The sequence below is a fragment of the Nelumbo nucifera genome, chromosome 3 (genome assembly GCF_055504915.1).
Source record: "Nelumbo nucifera cultivar China Antique chromosome 3, China Antique-T2T, whole genome shotgun sequence".
NCBI lineage: Eukaryota > Viridiplantae > Streptophyta > Magnoliopsida > Proteales > Nelumbonaceae > Nelumbo > Nelumbo nucifera.
In genome coordinates, this window is record NC_142651.1 from 27,260,224 (window position 1) to 27,282,766 (window position 22,543).

General features: G+C 37.4%; 1 protein-coding gene across 6 annotated transcripts in view; it reads right to left on the reverse strand.

Moving 5' to 3' along the window:
- The window catches only part of LOC104601090 (protein ESMERALDA 1-like), a 57,615-nt gene extending 38,630 nt beyond the window's left edge, over positions 1-18,985 (reverse strand). For 3 of the 6 annotated variants that reach the window (XR_002023609.2, XR_016084071.1, XM_010264403.2), the window contains exons 1-2: positions 18,216-18,971; positions 13,202-13,271 (exon numbers count right to left, since the gene is read on the reverse strand). Coding sequence is in view for 2 of the 6 variants with exons in the window: in XM_010264403.2 (XP_010262705.1) it covers positions 13,202-13,271; positions 18,216-18,587 (442 nt within the window). In the remaining 4 variants the exon portion in view is untranslated. Of the gene's footprint in view, positions 1-13,201; positions 13,272-18,215 lie in introns of all 6 variants that reach the window. The other 3 variants (XR_016084072.1, XR_002023610.2, XM_088901291.1) reach the window with 2 other exon arrangements.
- Between the last annotated feature and the right edge of the window lie 3,558 nt (positions 18,986-22,543).

The window sequence follows — 22,543 nt, forward strand, 5'->3', positions numbered from 1 at the left end:
CAGAGGTCATCTTTGTAACTGGTGCAAAGGTCCCTAAGTAATCAATGCCATAGGTCTATGTGTACCCTTTTGCAACAAGTCTGACCTTGTACCTTTCTATACTTCCATCTGCCTTATATTTAAATGTGTAAACCCATCTGCATCCAACAGTCTCCTTGCCCTCAACAAATATCAACAACAAAATAACTTGGTGCCTAAACTGGGATTTGGCCAACTTTCTCAATTAATCAATTTTATCAAAACATTGGAGTTGGAATCTAAGGTTCATTTCTAGGATGCTGATTAGATTGCAATGTTTCAGCACTCTTTGCCCAAGACTTTATAGGGCATCCGCTCAAAGGGACAAAACAATTAAATGGGTTTTCTCTTTAGGAGGCAATATAATTTCAGGTATTCCAAAGACCTCTTCTTAATAGGGAGATTGATGGATGCATTTTACCACTTTGTCCCGATCAAAGGGATGAGGTAAGTGCTCATGATTGCTAACTTGATCAACAGAGCCACAGGCCTGTTAAGAACCAAAAGGCAAAAATAAAATGGCCTGAAACTCCAAATTGCCAAGCATTAGCATAAACACCCCCTTTTTGTCCTTTTGTGCATAAAAGGCCCTTGACTCCATATTTCAGAGCATTATTATTCCTCAAATACATAAAAATAAGCATGCAAAACATGACTCTTGACTGCCATAAATTCTTTTTCTTTATTTAATAAGTAATGGAGAAATGTAGAGAAGATGGAGGGTAGTTATGTAATTTTATCTTTCTTTCTTGTATTTTAGTAGGCGTGTACATTAGTGTACAGATTCTTTAAGTCTTTTGTAAGGACAAATTTGTCCATTCATATTTCTTTAATATAAATACTCTCTTTTTGGGTTGGTTCGATCAGATTGATCAACCCTAACAGATGTGGACTATTGTTCTTCCTCTTGTCAGTTCACTTTCTCACAAACTAACATGGTATCAGAGCAGGCTGTTCTCTGATCCATTACTTGTTCTTCTAATCTGCTTGAGAGCTATCTTCATCATTGATTGGTTCTGGACTGTTCTGATCATTCCAAGAACCAGTTTTTTGTGTTTTATGCATCCAGCAAGAGAGATTTCATTGGATCTCTCTCGGAAGACATCCGTTTGCAGTCAAAATTAAAAGGAAGTGTCGCCTGGTCCTCTTCTTCACCCCGTGAAAGTTTCATCGAGATCAGAGAAGTACTAAGAGAGATCTATACATCTCTTCTGGGCGGCAGCAGCCAGTCTTTCCTTTTTTGGATTGTGTTTTCAGTTTTTAACTATTGCTGTATCTTGGACACTTTCTTTCGACTGTGAGAGATTTCTTCTCTTGGTTTTGACTATCTTGAATTGGTTTTCTGCTTATATTCCTCGCTTCAACTACTTTTTTGCTTTGTGTTCTTACTCAACAAGGGTCTAGAAAAGAATGAGATTATTTCTGTTTAGTTTGATGGAAGCAACTATGCTCTCTGGAAGTTTCACTTTCAGTATTTTGTTGAAGGGAAGGGTATGTGGGGTTATATTGATGGTTCCACATCCATTCCCGATGCCAATGATATCAAAGGGCTGAAATAGTGGAAAACTGGGAATGCATAGGTTGTTTCGTGGATTCTCGATTCTGTTACTATGGATGTCAGTATTCCGATGAGGGGGCTCAAATCTGCCCATGACATGTTCGAATACCTTGAAAAGGTTTATCAGCAACCGAATATGCCTAGGCAATATCAGATTGAAGTTGATATTTTCTCTTATGAACCTTTGGACTGAATATGAATTGGCTCACTTTGAGGATCTCTCTACAGACTGTTGTGTGAAAACTATGAAGAAACATCTCAGTAAGAGAAAGACTATGCATTTATTATGCATCTCATATTTGATTATGAAAACCTACGCTCTAGTATACTCAGCAGAGAGCCTGTACCAGATCTTGATATTATACTTGGTGAGTTATTAAGAGAGGAAACTTGTCTCCTCACTCAGTCTGCACTTGATCAGAAGAAGGAACATGGAATAGATATTGTCTTCTTGGCCACCAAACAGAAGGGGAAGAAGGATTTCTCGAAGATGCAATGTTATGAATGCAAGGAATATGGGCATGTGGCATCCCATTACAAGAAGAAAATTTTCTGCACCTACTGCAAACAGCAGGGACACATTATTGTGGAATGCCCAGTCAGGCCCCCCAAGAAAGGACAACATAAGGCTTATCAAGCATCAGCTGAACCAACTCCAACTGATACTGCATCATCCTCATCAGCTCACAAACCAAATGCACAGGGAAATTTGACTGAAGATAAGATTCATAAGTTCATGTCCTCGGCTATTTCCTCTGCTTTTTCTGCTATTGGATTGGCTGGTAAGTCTACTTATTTGTGTTCTTCTTCTTCACACATGTGGATCATTGACTTCGGGGCCTCAAACCATATGACTGGGACCTTCTTTGGTCAGTCTTCTAAACCTTACACCTCTGTCAACCACATTATTACTGCTAATGGTGATTCTCTTCGCATATGTGGGTGTGATGATTTATTTCTGTCCACTTCTAAGTCTACACCCTTACATCTTCCTAAAACCTTTTTTGTGCCTAAGTTAACTACTAGCCTTATTTCTGTTGGACAACTTGTTGATGATGGTAATACTTGAAGCTACTGCTGTTAGCAAAACTTCTAGGTACAAAACAAAACAAAAATCAAAGAAGAAGAAGAAGAAGAGAGAAGAAGAGGAGGAAAGAAAGGAGAAAAGAGAGCAGAGGAAGAGCAAGAGAGTGATGGGCGAAAATCACTTACTGCCGCCCAAGGCAGTATTATTTATATGTTTAACATAACATTAGGTAAAATGACAAAAATGCCCTGCTACCTACAATAGTACGAGTAAGCAAGCATAAATGCAAGAAATGAGAAAAAAAAAAATTGAACTTATGGGACCACATAAACAAGGAACATCATGTCTGGTCCACTGTATCACTACACTCCCCCTCAAGTTGGGAATGATGAATATCTATTCCCAACTTGCACAAGTCTGATTCCAATTTGACTCTGGTGACTGCTTTGGTGAAGAGATCAGCAAGCTGCATATCTAAGGTAACATAGGGCAAACAAACATCTTGAGAAGCAACTTTCTCGCGGATGAAATGATGGTCAACCTCAATATATTTAGTTTTGTCATGTTGGATGGGATTATGAGCAATATTGATAGCAGCTTGGTTATCACAATACAACCTCAACAGTTTCTCATACTCAACCCCTAGTTCCTCAAGAAGATATCTCAACCATAACACTTCAGCTACACCATGGGCCATGGACCTGTATTCTGCCTCAGCACTTGAACGGGAACAACATTTTGCTTCTTACTACGGCATGACACAAGGTTACCTCCAACAAAAGCACAATATCCTGAAGTCGATCTTCTATCGTCAACACATCCGGCCCAATCAACATCAATATACACCTCGATTTTCATATGACCATTATTCTTAAAGAGTATTCCCTGGCCTAGACATTTCTTCAAGTAAGCAAGGATTCTTTCCACAGCCAATAGATGAGTGGTTCTAGGAGAATGCATGTATTGGCTGACCACACTAACAGCATAAGAGATGTCAGGGCGAGTGAGACATAGATAAAGGAGCTTTCCAACTAGTCGTTAGTACATTGCTTTGTCTTCAAGAGGCTCACCCCCTTCAGCACTTATCTTATGATTTAGCTCAATGGGTGTGTATGCGGGTTTAACCCCTAGTTTCCTAGTGCCCTCAAGAAGATCAAGGACATATTTCCTCTATGAAATAAAGATACCAAGTCTAGAGCGGGCCACTTCAATTCCCAAGAAATAGTGTAGATCACCAAGGTTTTTCACTTCAAATTCTGCCTGAAGGAATTGTTTGAGAGAATAAATCTCACCAGGATCACAACCAGTCAAAACAATGTCATCAACATACACTACAAGAAGGATGAGAGAAGCACCATTTCTCTTAATGAAAAGAGTATGATTGGAGTGGGCCTGTACATAGCCAAACCTTTCAAGGGGCAATCTAAATCTATCATCAAACCAAGCTCTTGGAGATTGCTTTAAACCATATAAAGCCTTTTGCAAATTGCAAACTTTCTTTCCTATAGCAGCATCATAAAAACTAGGAGATAGTTCCATATACACCACTTCCTGCAAGTCTCCATTAAGGAAAGCATTCTTAACATCGAGTTGGAACAGAAGCCAAGAGAAATTTGCTGCAAGGGATAGTAGAACTCTAATGGTATTCATCTTGGCAACAGGTGCAGAGGTTTCTAGGTAGTCAATGCCATAAGTCTAAGTATACCCCTTTTCCACCAACCGAGCTTTATACCTTTAAACCGAGCCATCTGCATTATGCTTCATAGTGAACACCCATCTGCACCCAACTGGTTTTTTCCTTCTAGCTTGTCAATTAGCTCCCAAGTCTTATTTTTAATGAGAGCACCCATCTCTTCTTCATTGCATTCTTCCACTCAAGTACTGCAAGAGCTTCCTGTAGAGACCTAGGAATAGGTATAACAGAGATAGATGCCAAGGACCTATAGGATGGTGAAAGATGATCATAGGTGATAAACTAAGATATGCAATGAGCAATAGATAAAGTGCACCAACACTTTCCCCTGCAGATTGCAATGAGAAGATCAAGATCATCTAGAGGGGGTAGAGGATTAGAAGATGAGGTTAATGTATCAACAAGCAAGGAGGGAGAAGTACATGAATCTGGAACTGCAGAGGAGAGAGGAACTGGCCTGGACTGATTATGAGCACCGAAATCAACCTACCTCCACCTCCTGTGGTAAACTCTCAACTCCCTACACTTCTGACAAGCACCCTCATTACACAACTCTCCTTTAAGAATAGGGATAGGTAGAGGAACTCCAAGACAAGGGCGATCCTTCTCATTATTCTCCCCCTGAGAAGAAACACATGGGTAATAGGGGACATCCTCAAAAAAGGTAGCATCCATGGATACAAACCAAGAACCAGAACTAGGTTCATAGCAGCAATATCCTTTTTTATTTTGTGCATAGCCAAGGAAAATACATTTAGTAGCTTTAGGATCAAACTTAGAACGATGGGGTCCTAGAATTTGAACAAAACAAGTGCACCCAAAAACTTTTAAGAGGGATGATGGTGTACAAATATTTCTTAGGAAACAATAATGAAAAGGGAGTTTTCAAATCCAGAACACGGGAAGGGATTCGGTTGATGAGGTACACAGCTGTATTAATAGCATCCCCCCAAAAACGAATGGGAACATGAGAATTCAGCATAATACTTCTTGCAACTTCCAGGATATACCTATTTTTTCTCTCGGCTACCCCATTTTGCTGAGGTGTATGAGGACAAGTACTCTGATGAACAACCCCATACTCAAGAAGATATGAATTCAGATGTTTAGTGAAATATTCTTTGGCATTATCAGATCTGAAAATTTTGATTTTGACTTCAAATTGAGTGAGAACCATTTGATGGAAGGCACAGGTTAAGGTAGGAACCTCATCTCGAGAACGCATAAGATAAACCCATGAGAAACGGGAGTAATCATCAACAAACAATAAGAAATACTTGTACCCCCCCCTAGCAGGAATATGATATGGCCCCCATACATCAATATGCACAATTTCAAAAGGAGTGTTGCTTCTTTTATTACTCAAAAAATATGAAGATCTACAATGTTTTGCAAGTTCACAACCCTCACACTTCAAAAAAGACATTTGGACTGACTTAAACAAAGTAGGAAACAAGTTTTTCAAAGACCCAAAAGTCAAATGACCTAAACTACTATGCCAAAGCATAATCTGATTCACAGACTAAGAAACAAAAGACTTCGCAACTCCTTTATCACTTCTAGGGGGTGCTCGAGCAAGTAGATTCCATTCACCTCATGGCCAGTCCCAATCACCTTCCTTATCACCAGATCCTGGAAAATACAATGGTCAGGAAAGAAGGTTATTGCACAATTTTGGCTTTTTGTAAGGCTACTAACTAAAAATAGATTAGTGCTAAGCTTAGATATATGCAAAGTTGAGGATAAAGTAATGGCATCAGAGGTTCTAATGTTTTCCTTGCTAGAAATGGGAACAAAAGAGCCATCAGCTATGGATACTTTATCCCTGCTTGAAGACAAGTTGTAAGAAGTAAATAATGAAGACAAACTTGTCATATGATCTGATGCACCAGAGTCTACAATCCAAGTAGGGTTAGTGTAACCAGGAGTGGTGGCATGAAAAGCAGTGGCTTTGTACCTGAGTGGGCAAATGCTAATGTGGAGGAAAGAGGTGCAGTAGTAGTAGAGACAAACTAAGATGATCCTGCAAGCCCAACTTCATTGTCCAACTGAGTCAATGCTGCCCTGAATCCAGCAATGGCCTCCAAACAAATGGTTCAAGACCCCTGAAGGGAAGAACCATCTGATGTAATAACCGCATTTGCATTCCCTTTCTTATTCCTGAGTCTTTCCGGTACAAGATTCGGGTGAAGCTTCGAACAGGTGTCTTTTGTGTGCCTAGGTTTCTTGCAATACTCACAAAACACACCCTTCTTTCCTTCATTCTTCATCTCTTTCTCCCTCTCACCACTATACTTGTGTCTTGCAGCTGCTAATGCCACTTCCGTCTGAGAATTTTGAAGCATAACCTTCCTCCTACTCTCTTCACTATGTACTAGAGAGTAAGCTTGAGACAAGGTAACATTTTCCCTAGTGAGAAGTTGTTGTCTAACAATGTCAAAATTAGAATTCAGACCCGCAAGAAATTCAAAAACTCTATTTCTTTCAACCAACTTGTTAAAGGCTACTGCATCTTTATTACTCCCCCACTCGATTGTTTCAAGGTGATCTATCTCATGCCATAGGGATTTCAGAGTGGAGTAATAAACTAATACAGGTTTCTCCCCCTGCTTCAGATTGTTAACTTCAATTTTCAACTCGAAAGCCCTAGCCACATCAAGTGGCTGGGAATAAGTCTCTTTCATATTGTCCCAAATATCCTTGGCAGTCTTTGCCCAAAGATAATTTCTGCTAATATGGGGCTGCATTGAATTGCACAACCATGTCATCACAAGATAATTTTCTTAAACCCATTTGGAATGGGAAGAGTCATCCTTGGCTGGTTCCTTAGTGTCTCCAGTCACATAGCCTAACTTTCCCCTTCCTCCAATTGCCATCATGGCAGATTGAGCCCACTCCAAATAGTTAGAACCATCAAACCTAATTGTGGTAACCTAAAAAGGGTTGTTATCAGTCATACTAACAGCCCTTTCAGCACCCTCTCCAGTAGGATTCTGTTCACCCCCAAAGAACTCCATGCTGAAACCAACACAAAGAAGAACAAAACCACACTCGGCTCCCCTTCTGAAACAAAAGCAGATAGAATAGAGGAGAAGCAACTATTCGGTCCAAGAAAAAGTTCAGAAAAAAATGGGCGCACTGCTCAAAAATATCAGAAACCCTAATCAGTCCAGTGAACTCCAAAAAGGTAACCGCACCTCTCAAAGGTTTCAGAAAAAAGCAACCTTCAGAACCCTAATCAGTCCAGTAAACTCCAAAAGGTAGCCACACCTCTCAGAGATTTCAGAAAAGAACAACCTTCAGTAATAGTCCTTTGGAGGGTTAAGGAGAAAAAACTACCCAGAAATTTCTGGGCGGCACCTTCAATCTGAGATTTAAACCCTAAATCTCACCTCAAAACTTTTCTCTGATTCTTCCTGACTGCTGGGCAAACTCCAAGAACAGAAACGTCCTGGGAAAGGCTTCAAACTCCACCAATCTCCACGAATCAGGCCACGAACAGAACTAGAACTCTAGCCCTATTAAACTCTCATGTAGCCGGCTGGGAAGAGCCTACATGAGATTCACGAGCAGACCTAAACCTACTCTGATACCAACTTGAAGTTACTGCTGTTAGCAGAACTTCTGGGTACAAAACAAAACAGAAATCAAAGAAGAAGAGAGAAGAGAAGAGGAGGAAAGAAAGGAGAAAAGAGAGCAGAGGAAGAGCAAGAGAGTGACGGGCGAAAACCACTTACTGCCGCCCAAGGCAGTATTATTTATATGTTCAACATAACATTAGGTAAAAGGACAAAAATGCCCTGCTACCTACAATAGTACAAGTAAGCAAGCATAAATGCAAGAAACAAAAAAATAAAAAACTGAACTTACGGAACCACATAAACAAGGAACATCATGTCTGGTCCACTGTATCACTACAGTAATAAAATTTTGTTTACTCGTGATGGTTGTTTTATCTAGGACCAGCACACTGGGGAACTGAAGGGGAAGGGGCGTAGGCTTGGAAGATTGTTTGCTCTAGAATTTGAGAATAAGAAAGCTCCACCAGATTCTTGTTTGCTATCTACTACTTCTAGTTTTTCTCCTACCTCTTTTAATAATGTGTGGCACTTATGGCATAGACGTTTGGGTCACGCTCATGCTAAAAACTTGGATTATTTATTTTCATCTAGTTGTTTGCCTATGATTGTTACTTCTTTTAAGAATGTTGATAAATCTTGTTTAACTTGCTGCTATAGTAAAAGCCATGTTTTGCCTTTTCCATCTTCTACTAAACATGCTTTTACACCTTTTATCTTATTCACAGTGATGTGTGGTCGTCTCCAGTTATTTCACGTTTGGATTATAAATATTTTGTATTGTTTATTGATGACTGTACTCGATATACATGGGTTTACTTCCTTCAAAAGAAATCAAAGGTCTTTCCCATTTTTAAGAACTTCCATGCTATGATTATAACCCAATTTAAAAGCACTATAAACATTTGGGGGTCAGATTCAGGGGGAGAGTACTTTGATGGAGAGAATGGTGAGTTTCAAACCTACCTCAAACAACATGGCATTCGGTTATAGAGATCTTGCCCAGGTACACCTCAACAGAATGGGGTATCTGAGTACAAGGATTGTCACATTGCTAGTATGGTGAGATCCTTGTTACAAGACTCCCATGTTCCCATTACCTTCCGGGTGGAGGCAACCCACACTGATGTTCATCTCATCAACATTCTTCCTACTGCTATCCTTAAAAATTCTTCCCCCCATCAATTCTTGTTTCATTGTCCCCCTAATCTATCCATGCTTCGTGTCTTTGGTTGTATCTGTTTTGTCCATCTTCCTCCTCATGGGGACACTAAGCTAACAGCTCAATCAACTATGTGTGTATGGAACACAAGGGATTTCTCTGTTATGATCCCAAAGTCCGAATACTGCACATTTCTCGTAATGCCATTTTTCTTGAGGACCTTTCATTCTTTGCACATATTAGTAAATTACCTGCACCATCCTTTTTTGTTCTACAACATTTTGGCTCTGTAGGTGATCTTCCTCCCACATCTCTACCACTTCAGATTTATTTTAGGAAGCATCCAGGTCGCCCACTACCTATGCCTCCACCACCAGCACTAGTGACTGGTGATTCCTCTCCACCCATCACTGTTGTAAGTTCCTCTTCCCATCTTGTTGATTTGCCTTTATCCGTTCCTTGCGTCAATCATCTTGTGTTTCTCGTCCACCTGACTACTATGGCTTCTTTTCTAGCCATAGCTCCTTCTCAGTTGTTCTGTCATTTACAGATATTCCCAAGTCTTATAACCAGGCTGTAGCAGTTAAGCATTGGAAAGATGTTATGGACTCTAACGTTCATGCATATTGGAGAATGATACCTAGGAGTTGGTCAACCCTCCTCCAGATGCCTCCATCATTGGTAGTCGATGGGTTTACAAAGTGAAACTTAAATCAGATGGTACTCTAGACCAAGGATTAAAGTATCGGTATCGAGTAATGTATCGAACAGCTTGGATACGGATAGGATTAGGATACGGATACGGATACGGATACGGATATGATTTGGAAACGCATGGATACGGATGAAAAATATGAAACACTAGGATACACTAGGGAAACACATGCAAATTTCATAAATACATTAATAAGATTAAATTTATGGTCAAATAGCAATAAATAATGTATAAATATATAAGAAATATATATTTAATGGTGTACATAAAAATATATTATAATTAATAGCATAATGCACAGATATCATACAATGCATTAATTAAGAGCCCAAGATGGACTTGTTATATTTATCCTAATTATTATATCAATTATTTTCTATTTTATTATTTTTACATTTTAACATTAACAAAAAAGTTAACCAAATATTAAATTCTCAAATATAAATTAAATTATCATTCAATAATTTATAAAAATATATGATTTTAACTTAAAATATATAAAATTGGTCAAAATTTCTAAGATATATATCCTATGAAAATTCATAATTTTTAATTATTAAAATAATTATTTCATTATTAAAATTTTTATTTGTATAAATTTTTTGAAATTAAAAATCAATTTTCATATAAATTTAAATTAGTGGATTTGATAAATCCAATTTAATATTATATTCTTGAATATTTTGCAAACAGATTTTCATTTTTTTGTAAATAATAAATATGTTGTCATTTAATGTAGATTAAAATATTAATTATAATTATAAAAATATATAAAATTTGTAAGATATATATCATGTGCAAATTTATAAATTTTAAGTAGTAAGGTAATTATTCTACTATTAATATTTTATTTGTATAAATTTCTTGAGATTAAAATCATCTTTTGATGTAAATATATTTTTTTTGGTACTCATTTTGATGTAAATATAGAATTGGTAGATTATTTATTCCATTTGTTTATAAAATACTAATTTTAAATATTATTTATTTTAATTTTTAATTGGGGTTGTTAAACATAAATATTGATTATTTAATTGGATAGACATTAATAAAAGTTGTCTTATTTCGTTAAATATCATAACGCATGGCATGGCCAAGTGGTTTGATGGAGAGTTTAAGGCTTTTGGCGCCACGCACTATGTTCTAGGTTCAAATCACGCTATTAGCAGCTTTTGCATTTTTAATCGAAGACATTGTGTATTTGTCAGTATCGGTGCATATCGGTCGATACAATGTGATACGGGCCGATACACACCCGTATCGGTCTGATATGTGCGATTTACAGGATACGTTTCCATTCGTAATGTATCCTGTATCGCCCTAATCTGATACCGATACGATACACCCCGTATCAGACGTATCGTATCGATATTTAAATCCTTGCTCTAGACACATATAAAGCCCGGTTGGTTGCTCAAGGCTACAAGCAAGAATATGGAATTGACTATGATGATACCTATGCTCTAGTGGCCAAAATGACAACAGTCCGTTTACTCTTGGCCATTACTACTATTAGACAATGGACAATTCATCAAATGGATGTCAAGAATGCCTTTCTCCATGGGCATTTACAAGAAACAGTTTACATGAAACCACCTCCCAGCTATTGTGATGATCCTCATATAGTGTGTAAACTGAAGAAATCTTTATATCCTCATATAGTGTGTAAACCACCTCCCAGCTTGGTTTGACCACTTCCGTACAATGGTGTTGGAGGCTGGCTTTCAACAAAGTGCTTCGAATTACTCTCTTTTCACTCTCAAGCGAGCATAGGGGTTGACTCTTCTCTTGGTATATGTTGATGATATACTTATCACTGGAGATGAATGTGGATGGCATTAACAATTTGAAGCTCCTCCTCAGCAACTCCTTCAAAATGAAGGATCTTGGGCCTGTCACCTATTTTCTTGGGCTTGAAATTCAGCGATGTCCTCAAGGTTATTTTGTTAACCAACATAAATATGCCTCTAATTTGGTGACACTTGCTCGTTTGACTGATTCTAAACAAGTGGATACACCTCAGGAGCTTAACTGTAAGCAAAGCAAAGATGATGGTGAGCTTCTCCCTGATGTTACTCTATATCGACAGCTTATATGTACTCTTATCTACCTAACTATGACTAGACCGGACATTTCCTATGCGGTCCAGCTTGTCAGTTAGTTTGTATCTACTCCACGTCAGCCCCACTTCTCTGTTGTTCTCGAAATCATCCGTTATGTCAAGGGCACCCTATCTCATGCCTTGTTTTTCTCATCTTCATCCTCCACCCAACTTCGAGCTTATGTAGATGCAGATTGGGCAGGTTGTCCCGACACTCGTCATTCCACTACTGGTTGGTGAATATTTCTTGGTGACTCTCTGATTTCTTGGAAATGCAAGAAACAACAAACTGTTTCCAAGTCATCTACAGAAGCAGAGTATAGAGCAATGCCCTCAGTATGCAGTGAAATAGTCTGGCTCAAAGCTCTACTTCATGACTTGGACATTGATCACTCATCTGCCATCCCCCTGTTTGCTAACAACATGATTGTGATCAAGATTGCATCCAACCCAGTATTTCATGAGTGCACTAAACATATTGAGGTGGATTGCCACTTCATTCGTGATCTTCTCCTTGTCGGTCATATCTCTCTCCCACATGTCTCCTCAGGCTTACAGCTTGCAGACCTCTTAACCAAAGCTATGACCAAAGCCCGACATAATTTTCTTATAGACAAACTGATGCTTATCCCCCAACATCAATTTGAGGGGGAGTGTAGAGAAGATGCAAGGTATTTATGTAATTTTATCTTTCTTTCTTGTATTTTAGTAGGCGTGTACATTAGTGTACAGCTTCTTTAATTCTTTTGTAAGGACAAATTTGTCCATTCATATTTTTTTAATATAAATACTCTCTTTTTGGGTTGGTTCGATCAGATTGACAACCCTAATAGATCTGGACTATTGTTCTTCCTCTTGTCTCTTCATTTTCTCACAAACTAACAAGAAATTGCATTTAAGAACAACTTGAGACAGCAAATGACATGTAGGAAAGAGAGTTTCCTATGTACAAACATCGTCCATGTAGAAATCATCCCTCAAACTGCAAGGAAGTTTGAGAAAAATATACATGACAATCACATGAATAGACATAACCAGAGGTTGCTAGAAAGTGAAATCGTATCTCATCAAAAGGATATCTTTCCTATTAAAATTTCTTCCAAAATAGAAAAGTTTTGTACAAAATGATAATTTATGCATATAAGACTTATTGTAATGTTATATAAAGCAGCACTTAGGCCATAATCATCTGCCAAAAACTTAGAACCAAATTAAGTAAAAACCTATTAACAATTTTATCCACATGAGCAGTAAATGAAATTTTCCTACAAGTATTCAGACAGATAGATATAGAAGCAAAAGAGTCATCAGCATGAACTCATAAATTTTAGTTCTGTATATGCCCATACCTCCCGATGTCCTATTTATACATGGCCTCCACTCACCGCCTTTATAAGGGTGTCTCCACACAGTTGCCAACTACAGTAAATTCAATAGCTATATGTTAATGGAAAATCTTAACTAAATAGTAAACAGAAGATCAACAGAAGCTGTATGAAAAAACAATAGACAAACTTGTTTATCAATAGCAAGAAAACTTTATAGAAAATAATCAAAAGCAAGATGCACAAAAACAATTTGAGAATAAAACACAAAATGCAAAATCACTGGACCAAACCCAAGCCTTCCTTGAAGGATAACCTCAAAGCTGGAAAACCCAAAAATGATACATAAATATACCAAGTCCCTACAAACACAATAAAGTGGTGCTCAACCATCAAAATTATGCTGAAAAACCTTAACGCAAATAATTATAAGGACATAAATAGAGGCATGTACCAAGGTCAAATTGTCAATGACAAAATCAGGATGGAATAGTGGTTGTGACTCTTGACTGGCATTTTGCCAGAGGTATTTTTGATCAAAAGAAAAGAAAGGAATTCATTAGTTAATCAATTAAAAGAGTCACAAAAAGAGGTTATGGATACAATAAAAAAAGCAACAACACTACATTCTCACCCAACCACCCTCCTCACATTTGAGCCCAAAGCATTTGCTGTCTATTAACCCCTTGTTTAGCCAAACAGTTTACAAACCTACATACCCATCTGATTTGTATTTGCATGTCTTTTGAGGACCATTTGAACCGTCTTAATTCATTTCTGAAGTTCCACATCACATTCTTTTCCTTCATTAACCATCCAACTACCACCTTCAAATCCCCTTCAATCATCAACCACTTAACTCCCATTTCTTTCACTTTTCGCACCCCAAATACTACTGCCCAAAGTTCTGCCCTTATTGAATCAGCTTCTTGTATTGGATCTGAAAACATTGCACATATGGTTCCATTCTCCTCTGTCACATTCCCAATTCCAAAAGGCCCAGGATTACCCATGCTGCTGCCATCAAATTTCAACTTCAACCACCCTTTTTTTGGATGTTTATCAACCAGAATGCATCTAAGTCCAAAAAAAACCAATAAAAGCATAGAATAGCCTGAAGAGAAACTGTTAAACAGAATTAGTAGAGTTGACATTTACCTAATCAATTAAAGGTTCACAAGTTGGTGTTCACCAAGACCTATAGAAGTCTTATCAAATTCTACAAAGAGTTAACAAAAGAAAGAAGAGAAGACAAAAGATGGAAATAAGATGAAAACCCTAGGCAATCACACCCCCAACTTGGCAATCACACCAAATTCTGTAGAGAAGTTTTCTTGGTTCATCAGCCAAAACTGTTCAACAAATGAGTCTTACAAACTTGATAAGAAAGAAGCTTCTAAAGGAAGAAACTCGCCCCCCAAGTTAGTTTACTCAACAAGACACTTACAAAAAGAAGCTAGATTAAACTAAACCTGCCCCCAACTAATTACAAACATAAAGCCAAACAAAGGGAAATTACTAGGCTAAGAACTGTCCCCAAATATAAGCCCTAAATACAAAACTACAAAAATACACTTGATGTCCAGAAACATAAAGGTCAAATAATTTCTATCCAGCAGCAAACTCAACCACACAAAGAGCATCTTAAGGAGGATTGAAGATTCTAGGATATTCCCAAGTTGATCCACTACTAACCCAGATCCCATGTGGGCATCAAGTCATCATATGATGCCAAATAAGCAGAGGAGCAGCTTTGGTTCTCTTTCAATATGCCTTAAGTTGATTCCCATCACAGTCAATTTACTCATGAGAACAAAAGAGGAAAAAAAACACATGAATTTAAATCTAATTAGAGCTAGGGGATTTAATTGTTTATAAAAACACATGAAATTAGTCTTTGATGAAGATTACCCAAAAGAAGTTTGGAACCTCAAATTTCAATTGGGACCTAGGAATTAGTAATGACTCGTATGGGTGCTCAATTCGGAGAGGATTGGGAAGATTCCATGGCAAGTTTCTTCAATGAGTCAAGATGAAAGGAGGAGAAGGAGAAAGGGTAAATTTCTGAAGAGACATCTGATTTGACAGTAGAGTTTTGATGGAAAAGTTCCCTAACTATTTGTCATATCTTATAATAGAGATGTATGAGTTGCAGATGTACGAGTGTGATGGAAACACAGTGAGATAGTCCCTTGTTTTCAGAAGAAATTTAAATGACTGGGGGCTCAAGAACTTGATTAATTTAATGAGAGTGCTAGATAACATAAGCCCTCTGCTAGGGGAGGTGGATTCCAGGCTATGGAAGTGGAAGAGAACTGGAAACCTCTTGTTGAAGTAATTTTTGCCAGAAACTAAGCAGTGATGAAGTGACAAATTTTCCCCATAAAAAGATTTGGGTTCCACAGGCTCCACCTAAGGTGGCTTTCTCCTATGGACAGCTGTATGTTGAGAAGGGGAATGCATCTCAATTAAGCGGACTGTGTGCTCTGTGGGAAGAAGACAGAATCAGCATATCATCTACTTTACAATGCACTACAGAAAGGAATGCATATGATTATTTCTGCAGAATTTTAAACATCAGATGCTGTCACCAAAGACATTGAAGGAACACATTTAGGGGTGGAAAGTGGGTGGGATCAACAACAGGGAAGGAAAATCTGGAGTTTAATACTTTTAGCAGTGATGTGGGGTATATGGAAAGAGAGAAACAGTAGAATATTCAAAGACAAACAAAGCTCTTTGGAGAATGCAATTAGAAGAATATTGGGTTATTCATGGATGTCAATACAAGAGAAGTTCAGAGATATACTACAGTTTATATTTTGATTTTGATGTTCTGTTCTCTTAAAGAAATATTCAAGCCAGCTTTATTATCTTTGCTGGAAGATTGTTTGTTGTCTCGCTGTACACATTTTCTATATGGTGCTTTGCACAATGAATACAAATACTATACTGTTTGCTTCATAAAAATGTACACTTAATGAGATGGAGAGTCCTCGGATTAGAAAATAATGAAATCTAGAAAATATACAAAAAATACATAAGCAAATGGTTCACTATCCCCCTCCAATACCTGTCCGTATCTGCCCACTTCATAACATTGAACTCTTTCAAAGCTAAAGTAAAGGCCATAGGGCCCACATATCTGCAAAAGCACCCCTTTTCCTTAAAAATATTCTTCCACTCCATTCTCTCTCCAAATGCCCCAAAGCACTCCAAAATGTGTGATGTGCCCTTTGTCTTCAAAAGGAATGGATGGTCATCCTTGCAATATTTAATGTGGCATAGTGAGTAACCTCCAATTACAATGAAAAGGCTGCAAACACCTTTGGTCATATCAAACTCTAAAAATAGATGCCTCCCATATTGTTCATTAAAGGAGTCGATGAAGATTTTCTTCAATTGGACAAAGTGGCATTTTCTATCATAGATCAAGATTCAAGAAAAGTGACATTTTAAGCATTAATAGTGAAGTTGAATACAATGATAAAGATGTTAAATTAAAAGTTTTTGTCATTGTACTGTCTTTCAATTTCCTCTGACTACAAAGTCTACAATAGTGTTTTGAAAGGCGTGGGAGGCATATGCCTGGAGGCATGCTTCCAGGTGAGGCACCCCCAAACGCCCTGAGGCATATGCCAGAGGCGCTGACACCTCTAAGGCGTACGCCTCACTGCCTCAGGTGCAAGAGGTGTATGCCTCATATTCTTTTTTCATGAAGCATGCTAGAGGCGTACACCTCATGCACATATTTCATATTGCATTTTTGCCCAGAATGTTCACATAGTTTTCTCTGACTTCCCTCACAATCTAATATGTTGCCTATCTTGCTGAAATGATGCACACAAGTATAAATGGTGGGTTTTAAGTCATATTACCCTGGATGCACTTTTCCTTGACTATCATCAAAGCAGAAACTTTAGACACAAGAGGGGAAAAAAATGTTGCTCTCATACAGAACTTGCGATCCCACTTGAGAATGGAACTCACATGCAACCTTAGTAACTTAGGAAGAGACAACTTGGATTATTACACTAGGAGAATAACCAATTTTATTCCATTCTCTTATTCTTATATAGTTGCCCTGAAACATTTAGTTTAAGAGTATGCTTCAGTAATTTTTCTTCTTGTCGTTCAAGAACAATCTGAACAGTTTATTTCATGTTTAGAAGCCGCTACTAGCCATCAGCAACTTCAAACAGATAGGAATACATAAATCTACCAACAATCACATGATGTAAGTAGCAATAGGACCATGAATTTGGAGGATGACTTCAACCCCTTTCATATAGGAGGTCAACCGGTTTAATGAAGTTCATCTCCACGTAAACCAAATCATGTTTCAGACGTATGAAATGAACTTGAAATGCATGCAAGCACCTTCAATTCAATGGATGTCAAAAATCTTCTAAAATGATCTTTGAACTATTAAGAAAAGTATCGTATTCATTCTTTGCTAGTTCAATGTTCTTGAATTTGTTAATGTTACTGAAGTTCTCTTAAAAATTCCTTTCTGCCACCTTTTTATATCTCACAATCATTAAGTTGGGAAGTCGACAACCCCAAGACAAAGAATGCCATCAACTGAGCTACCTAAATGTCCACTCAATAGGATACCAACCTATTACATTATCACTTCCAACTAGATGCCCACCAAGCACAAAATAGAAAACAAGCAAATTAGTTATATGATTCCGTGATCAAAATCAATATGGTTCATTGCAAACGAAAAAAAAAAAGCATTATTTTCCATCTTTTGAAATATAAATAAGTGCTTTCAGCTAAGCTATCTCATTGTTCAGATCTCCACCAAGTATAGCGACTAGCGTCGCACATGTATTTCTTAAGCAAACTCATAAATTCATATCACATACAGATCAAAGCATTACAGAAGAAATAAACACAAAATATATGGCTTAATTAAGTTAAAAAGGATCCCAATCATTTCCATTTCAATTTCATTTACAAATTTTAACTCCACCCATCAATTTGAATCACCAAAAAGTAAGAAACAAAGAAAAATCTTGAAGAAACTAACCCCATCGGCGGAGGAATTATCGGAGTCCATTTCAGGCCGGAGCTTTTCATACACTTGGGGGCTTCTGTAAACGGAACCCGGCGCGAGACGGTGCTTGATATGCGGAACGACGTCGAAAGAGGCCGTGCCCATGTATAGCAGCATCCCCGCAATGTAAATGAGAGGCGCGAAGAGAAAAACGCCTTGGCGACGATGCAAGAAAGAAAGTAAGGTCCAGGCGAGTCGCTGGGCGAGTGTCCGAGGTTGATGGCCTGCTGTAAACCTCCCGCTCTTCCCCCTCCTACACCTCGGCGACCGGAGAGGCGACTGCGGTGGTGAAGGTGATGGTGTGTTGTGGCCGCTGCTGCTCGATAGCCGATTGTGCGGGTGCATCTCTCTGTCCCGCGTTCCTTGCAGCCCTTACGAAGAGATCTCTCGTTCTCGTGGTCGTCTCTGCATCATCACAGGTCTCTCTCTCCTGTTTTTTTTTCTGAAAATAATCAAAAATTTGGAAGAAGGGAAGAGAGAGCATGGAGGAGAGAAGAAGAAAGCAGAGGAAGGAGAGTGGACAACTGGACATGAGTCTTTGTGGGGAGGAGAGAGAAAGATGGGGCAGAAAACACGTGCACTCAGATACGGGTCGGATCATGCCCACCTGATACTTGAAAGATATTATTATTGCGTTCCCTTGTATGTACGGGGATATCGGGTCGTGTTCGATCCATTTGACCGTCTCTCTCTCTCTCTCTGTCTCCCTGTCTGGCTTCGTCTTCGTTTGATGGAACTATGGAAGGAGCGGCGACTTGGAGAAGGTTATCCTTATTTATTTTGGAGGGTCGAAGCGAGGCATATTGCCATATTCTCAGGAAGATAGCATGATGGACAGACGACGAATTGGCCTTGAATTTGTCCTGATATCACGATTTTGCCATTATTTATTTTGAACCCGACGATTCCAGGATTTCCGGAATTGACAATTCCAGGATTTTTTTTTTGAACTTATTGATCAAATATAGTTTCCAAGTTGACACTTGACAGGGAAAGATCCAAGAGACTTGCGGAAATGAAAATGACGGGGAAACAGGGTGGAGGCGAAACTGACGGAAGTCAATTCCTGGATTTCTGGATTCCTCGTTTTTTTTTTATTTAATTTCGCAGTGGAACGGAATTTGGAAGCTGGTGGTTTGTAAATTTCGAACCACACGCTCTGTTTTTTTGTTGAAATCATACGTTTCGTATCCGGTCTATCGTATCGTATCAGTTAGGCCCGAATTTTCAAAGAGGTGTTTCGGATTTTGATCAGTTTCAAGTTTCGAGGAAAGAAATATTTGATGCAACTAAAATAATTTGATGCACATTGGATGCATCAATAATTTGAACCATGATTTCTAGCCCTTTTAATTTATTTTGATGCAACTAGCAAGGAAAGCAACATTTCATCATAAAAACAATGAATACCTGGTTCGAATATTTAATGCTGAAATTGTTAAGCTATAATAGGCTTAAATTTAGAGATCATAGTTGGGATAAGGCTTAAATTTAGAAACTCTGTAGTTAAAAGGAAAGAATCTATATTGCCAAAAAGGCATGATATGGGAAGTGTTTTTGCCCTTAACGGTGGGTGGTGGTGCGGATGAATGAATTAGAAAATGAATAAGATGAACAGTGTTTTTACCCTTAACTAATATTATTTTTAAAAACTTATACTATTTTTGAAATTTTATTAAAAATATTACTTTTATTGATATTAGGGTTCAAAAGTTGCCTTTATCAATTATAATCCCTTCAATAAATAAGCATCTAATTCGTTACTACTTTTATGATACCTGTTGATTGTTTATCACTTTCAGCCTGAAAAAAAAAATGCTCTATTTGTTCCATCATAAAAGAGACAAATCGTGTAGCTTTAACCTTTTTATGCAACCAAAATTGTTTGGATGTTGAGGAATTTTGGGAAATTATACCTATAGACTAAAAAGATATATACCTCGTAATAGTATCTCAAAATCATAAATACTAAAGGTTATGTATGATTGAAGTTAAAAGAATGAAACCAGCTAGGACTGTAGTCAACTGACTAGTCGAGTTTAGTCAAAGTGTTGAGCTACTCCAGCTCAATTTGATTCAAAAACTTGGAGTTTGAAGCTAAATTTGAGTTAATACCCATGAGTTATTTGAGCTTAGCTCGACTTGAACCGATTATAAATAAATTAAAATTGATATTATAAATAAAAGTATATTAGAAAACTCAATTATAAATTCATTTATTTATATTATAAAGATTAATTATCAAAAGTTAATATTTATTTATATTATAAATAAATATACATTACAAATTAATGTTTTATTATAAGATTGATTAGGTCCACAAACCGCTCAAATCAGCCATTGGGAAGCCCAAACTCAAGTCAAATAATTGCTCAACTTAAGTCAAGCTCCACTCGAATTTAATTATTTTTCAGCCAAGTTCAAGTAGCTCAGCTCGCTTACACCCCTAGAACCAAATTAAGGCTCAGTTTGGAAAGAATATAAATACAAATATATAATAGTACAAGGTTTTGCACTCTGTGTAGAATGCAAAAACTTTGTATGTTGTATTATTTTGTATGTATTTGTACTGTATATATTTGCACTTGTACTCTTTCCAAACTAAGCCCAACTGTTTTTTAAAAACAAAAAAAAAAATCATTTTTTCATCCAAAACACCCTTCTTTTATAGGCTCCATGCTTTTCAATATAAAAGTGGTGAAAAGTGCTTCTATGTGAAATATCTCAGTATCTAAACTAATGTTTTCAAACCGTGGTCCACCCAAGCAACCAGACCAGTTGACCTTTTTTTTGTATTTTTGGCCATTTTCATCATTAGTTTAATTCATTTTTATTCATTAATTTTTGGCCATTTTTTCTACAAAATTTCTTTATTTTAAATATTTTTTGTACTTTCTCTATTTCTATATGTTTATCATTTAATTATGAAGTCATGAGATTGACACATTTGAAAAGTGTGTAATCTAAGCTAGTTATTTTTTTTCCTTCAACACGGCTTGCCATTATTTTTATTTATTTATTCATTAATAGTATAATAATATAATATTTTAATTATCTATATCCGAATCAGAGTCAAGTATGTCCAAGCCTAATGGACAAGATCCGGTTTGATTAGTAAGTAATAAAATTTGGAATTAGAAACAGCTATCGGGTTTGACCCGAACCATTTACAGCACTACAGCAGGGGAGCCACGTGGCACCTTCTTTATTTAAGAAAAACAAAATGCCATGTAACTAAAACCTCTCCTAACAGACATTCATAATGTCCCTTTGCTTTGTATGGGTGGACATCAAATTTTAAAACAGCACGTGAAACCGACAGTGAAACCAAGCTAACGGTCAAGATTTGTCGCCTAACAAAAAGATTGTGGGTTAGGGTAAATTGGGTTTGACGCGGAACACATAATTAAACCTTGATCATGGCTGTCATTGTTCATCTTTCCTTTTTCATCCACACATCCAGGGGGACAAAACGTATCCCAACCTACGCCATTGGCCCGTTGCCTTGACTGAAAGAAATTTGGGTCATTCCATCATTCCATGAAGGACGCAGAGCATCTCAGTGATAGATACGTGCCTTCATTAGACCTACTAAGGTAGTGCGCTCATGAATCATTGCAACGTGCCTTCATTCTACCGCTTCATCTGCAACGGCTTTCATCTGCGGTGGTTTTTAGGCATCAACTGCTTCATCTGCAACGATTACATTTTACTTTGGTATATTTTAAAACAGAACAATAATAAAATCATTTCATTTCTGTGTTATTTTTTCTTCTCTTATTTATAATCATTTTTGAGTTACTTTTTTTCTCTTATTTAAAATCATTTTTGGGTTTTTTTTTTCTCTTATAAAATCATTTCTGGGTTAATTTGTTTCTGGGTTTTTTTTTTCTCTTACGTAAAATCATTTCTGGGTTTATTGAATTGCTTAATTTGTTTGTGGTTTTATTATTGTTTAGTGCTTATTGCTTAATTTGCCATCTATCAGCCAATGTGTTACGGTGTGCCAAATAGGAACTTTGGCTCTGGTTGACAGCCATATGCAAAGCATGTTACCAACTTCCTTTGGGAAAGTTAAAGCCAATCAAGTATTGTGAACAGCGATCTGAATTCTGGGTGCTATAATAGTATAATGACAGAGGACGAGCTCCAATGCCATCATATTCATTATTACTCGATCATTTCGATATTGATGCAAATTTTATACCCCTGATCATGAAAGTAACTGATAAATGCAATAAGATCATAAATTCTAAGAGGTGGATGTCCAAGCAGCAACATACTGAACATCTGTCTCTGAT